Source organism: Aplysia californica, unplaced genomic scaffold (assembly GCF_000002075.1).
Source record: "Aplysia californica isolate F4 #8 unplaced genomic scaffold, AplCal3.0 scaffold00148, whole genome shotgun sequence".
NCBI lineage: Eukaryota > Metazoa > Mollusca > Gastropoda > Aplysiida > Aplysiidae > Aplysia > Aplysia californica.
The window spans coordinates 1,335,923-1,339,872 of record NW_004797418.1 but is presented as its reverse complement, the minus strand read 5'-3'; the positions used below and the strand labels follow the sequence as shown (position 1 = coordinate 1,339,872).

Sequence of the window (3,950 nt, the reverse complement as noted above, 5' to 3'; positions counted from 1 at the left end):
TATGTGGGGACATGTGTTGTGTGGTTTGCGCGCTATGTGGGGACACGTGCTGTGTGGTTTGCGCGCTATGTGTGGACACGTGTTGTGTTCTCTGCGCGCTATGTGGGGACACGTGTTGTGTGGTTTGCGCGCTATGTGGGGACACATGTTGTGTGCTCTGCGCGCTATGTGGGGACACGTGTTGTGTGCTCTGCGTGCTATGTGGGGACACGTGTTGTGTGCTCTGCGTGCTATGTGGGGACACGTGTTGTGTGCTCTGCGTGCTATGTGTGGACACGTGTTGTGTGCTCTGCGCGCTACGTCGGTGGAAAGTGGCAATCTTTTCACTGCTGTGTTGATGTAATATTTTTAGTTTTCGTCGATTTTTTTCGGAGTTCGCAACTGCATAAGGTCATATGAGCGCCAAGGGGTGGATGTCAACAGAGAAGTCCTTACAGGGAATTGCATGTCAATTTTTCAGACACCCCCCAACCCCCCACCCTCTGAGCTGACGTCATTTGCGCCCGGTCCCTAATCGTCATTGTGAGCAGCGTTAACACTTACCAAAAAAACATAAACAAAAAATAAGCAGGGAAAAAAAACAGCCGAGCTCCGAGGGGAAAAAAAACTGAGTCAATGGGGCAGTCAAATAAACTATTTTCACATAACCCTAACCAATTCTCTCACCTGAAACTGCTGACTCTGCATGATGTTGGTGATATCCTTGAGCAGGGGAAAGTACTCCAGATCCATGATATCCATTTCATATATCCGCGTCCGCCCCTCTCTCCCGCGCCTGTTCCTTTCAACAAATGGCACACCCTTTTTCTCAATGAACACGATCAAGTTTACATCCAGCTTGAGGATCTGAAATTTAAAAGAGACAGAAGAAGGAGGAGGAGGAGGAGGAGAAAAAAACCCACAAAAAAAAACGAGGAGGAGGAGGAGGAGGAGGAGGAGGAGGAGGAGGAGGAGGAGGAGGAGGAGGAGGAGGAGGAGGAGGAGATGAAGAAGAAGAAAAAGAAGAGGGAGGAGGAGAAAGAGGAGGAGGAGGAGGAAGAGGAGGAGGAGGAGACTGAGGAGACAGAGGAGGAGGAGGAGGAGGAGGAGGAGGAGGAGGAGGAGGAGGAGGAGGAGGAGGAGGAGGAGGAGGAGGAGGAGAAGAAGAAGAAGAAGAAGAAGAAGAAGAAGAAGAAGAAGAAGAAGAAGAAGAAGAAGAAGAAGAAGAAGAAGAAGAAGAAGAAGAAGAATCCCAAGGACGGTGAGAGAAGATCCGGTACCTGCAGCAAGTATCCGAGATAATCATTGTACGTCCTCCAACTGGTCATCCATCTGCCCCGGCCAATGTCAAAGAGCCCTGTGACAACTGTGAAACTGTAGTTTCCTGACGGAAGAAAAGGAGGATGGAGAGAGACAAGGACAGGCAGGTGGTTTGGGGGGGGGGGGGGAATCTTTATGTTGTAAAGTAAAGCAATCAGGGAGTAACATTATAAGTACCCACTTTCAGTATTCCATAACGAGTACTGTAACGGTCAGTTTATCGGTTTTGTTGAGAGCAAGAAAAGATCTGTTTTTTTTTGGTGTTTTTTTTGTTGTAGATACTGCAAGTTTTGAGTTGATTGTGAGGTTGCAGGGGGTCTTCCATGGGGCGATCTGTTGAATGTCAACGCTGAGATGGTAATAGATCTGTCTATCCTCTATAGTGTGCTCAAATTTGAACGTTCTGTGTCAAGCAGTTGTTTAGACCCGATCATAAATGCATGACTACCCCCCTATCCAAAGCAGCTTCGCACGGAGGCCGGCCATTTTCCCCTCACTCTCATGGCAAATGTATGTGACCTACAAATCTCCGCATGACTATTCCGGGCCCGTTCATTGGTCACTTGAAATAGGGCAATGGCGGGCGCGCGCATTCGGTTGTTTTTCTCTCTATTCCCCTGTAACATCGCTATGGGGGTATTCCGAGGCGAGGTTATCTCGTCTCGGGGTGTTCGCGTCTCAACGGAGAAAAAGAATGTTTATTTGTACGGCATGCTAGATTGAATTAACTTATCTTTTACAGTTGGCATGGTCTAAAGTCATCATAAAAAGCTTTGCAATTATTTAGTCACGCTGCCGACATATATTCTTAAAGATCCCATGTTGTGATACGATGTTATAAATAAAATGGACTCATCCCGACACCCCTTTTTCGCAAAATCGTAATATGTACACCAAAATTTTAATTATAACAAAATAACTACGAAATTGGTAGTAAATCTGACTGCAGAAATGATTTCTACACTCAAAAACACATCGGGTAGCCAAGTTTCTCTCGAACACTCCAACTAGTTACCGAGATATCGTCGATTTTCTAACAGAATCTGCTACTGCGTGGTCCACTTTTAAGGAGTATTTTCCTATTGTGGGTCATCCATATTTTGCCGACCTTTACAACCCCATAACTTTTTTATTTATGAACCGATTCTCAAAATTCAAGAAGCATAATTCTTAGAATTGAAAATTCTTTCTTAGGTACTAAAAAAAAGGGCTAAAGTGAAAATGTAAATTTTCAATGGCATTGCTAGCTAATTTGTAGAGTTGCTTGGAAGTTTTTTTTGTTTTTTTAAAATACATTAGAGATTAAAAATGCAGCACAGGTGGGGGGGGGGGGGGGGGGGGGGAGATCTAGATATCTAGATCTAATCCTCCTGCGTCTTTACAGCAATTTTCGTGTGGTCTTCCATCATGTCCAAGTAGGCCTCTAGATCTAGAATCTAGATCGAATCTAGATCTAGAAAATCTGAAATGTTACCGAAAACACGTCGTTCCATGTGGGTATCCCAGGAAGTGATGACATCACAGTACTAAAATTAGCAGGCAATCAGAAAAATGCGTCTTTTCTACGTTTAACGGCATGTCTCCACGACCTTCTTAAAATAGTCTGTGGGTATTCCAGGAAGTGATGACATCACATTACTAAAATTAGCAGCCAATCAGGAAGATGCGTAGTTCTACGTTTAATGGCATGTCTTGAATTTAGACTTGAAGTTAATAAAAAAAAAGGAAAATTATTGAAAATAAGTCAAGAGGTTTGGGAGACTAGATTCTAGATCGGTGATCTTATACTTTAGCGCGTTAAATTCCCAAAGTCTACTAATCCCCGACTAAGACCTTCAAAACTTTGAACTGGGCCTAAAAATGAGCAAACTACCGTAATTTTGTCATGAACAGATGGTATAACAGTGGTTTTCGGTCTTCCATCATGATTTTGGAAGCCATTGAGTATAAAATCTTGATTAGATAGATCTTGTTTTAACTCTTTGACTACCATGGGCCGATCTATCGGCTCCATAACCACGTAGTTCGTGGCCAAAAGCCGAATTATCGGCTCGCGCTTTTCTTTCCCTTTCCCTTCCACAATTTGACTCAACCTTTTCGTTTCATGTTTTTAACTGCTGTGCTTACCATACATCAGTCAACCAGTGAAGGAATTTAGCGCCTTTAGTGTTTTTTTCTGCTGTTTTTTGGGCATTTTTTCTTGTTTTTTTTACCCGCCCTATGTTGCTCGAATTAATTTACACGCATAGCAACGGAAAAATGGCTGATAACCCATCAGGTTCCCCCCCGTCACAACGTTTTTCTGCTTCAAAAGCCCTGGAAAAGTTTGATGGGGAACTGTCAGTACTTTCCGATAGTGATGTAGGAGGTGATGAAGTTAGACCTGAGTCGGACAGCAGCGACAGCGATGAGATTGAAGATTCGCAAAGAGGGGCTTGTGTGCAGCGTTTTTTTCTTTTTTTCATTGTGAGTGATTTCACCAAAAATGCGACAACTTTGTATATACTTGACCATTGTGCATGAAACTTGGCCCAGTTAGAGACAATTGGATATACTTCAGTATGACTAAGTCATGAAGTGATTGGATTTAGCAGCTATACACTGTGAGAAATGTAAGTTGGAAATATTTTTTTTATTTTTTTATTTTTTTC

The 3,950-nt window shown here is 43.3% G+C and overlaps 1 protein-coding gene across 1 annotated transcript in view; it reads right to left on the bottom strand.

Annotated features, from left to right (window-relative positions):
- Positions 1–639: 639 nt before the first annotated feature.
- LOC106011611 overlaps positions 640–3,950 on the bottom strand; it is a 4,111-nt gene continuing 800 nt past the window's right edge. The window contains exons 2-3 of the mRNA XM_013081835.2: positions 1,260–1,363; positions 640–846 (exon numbers count right to left, since the gene is read on the bottom strand). Of these exons, the coding sequence (XP_012937289.1) occupies positions 640–846; positions 1,260–1,363 (311 nt within the window). The remainder of the gene's footprint in view (positions 847–1,259; positions 1,364–3,950) is intronic.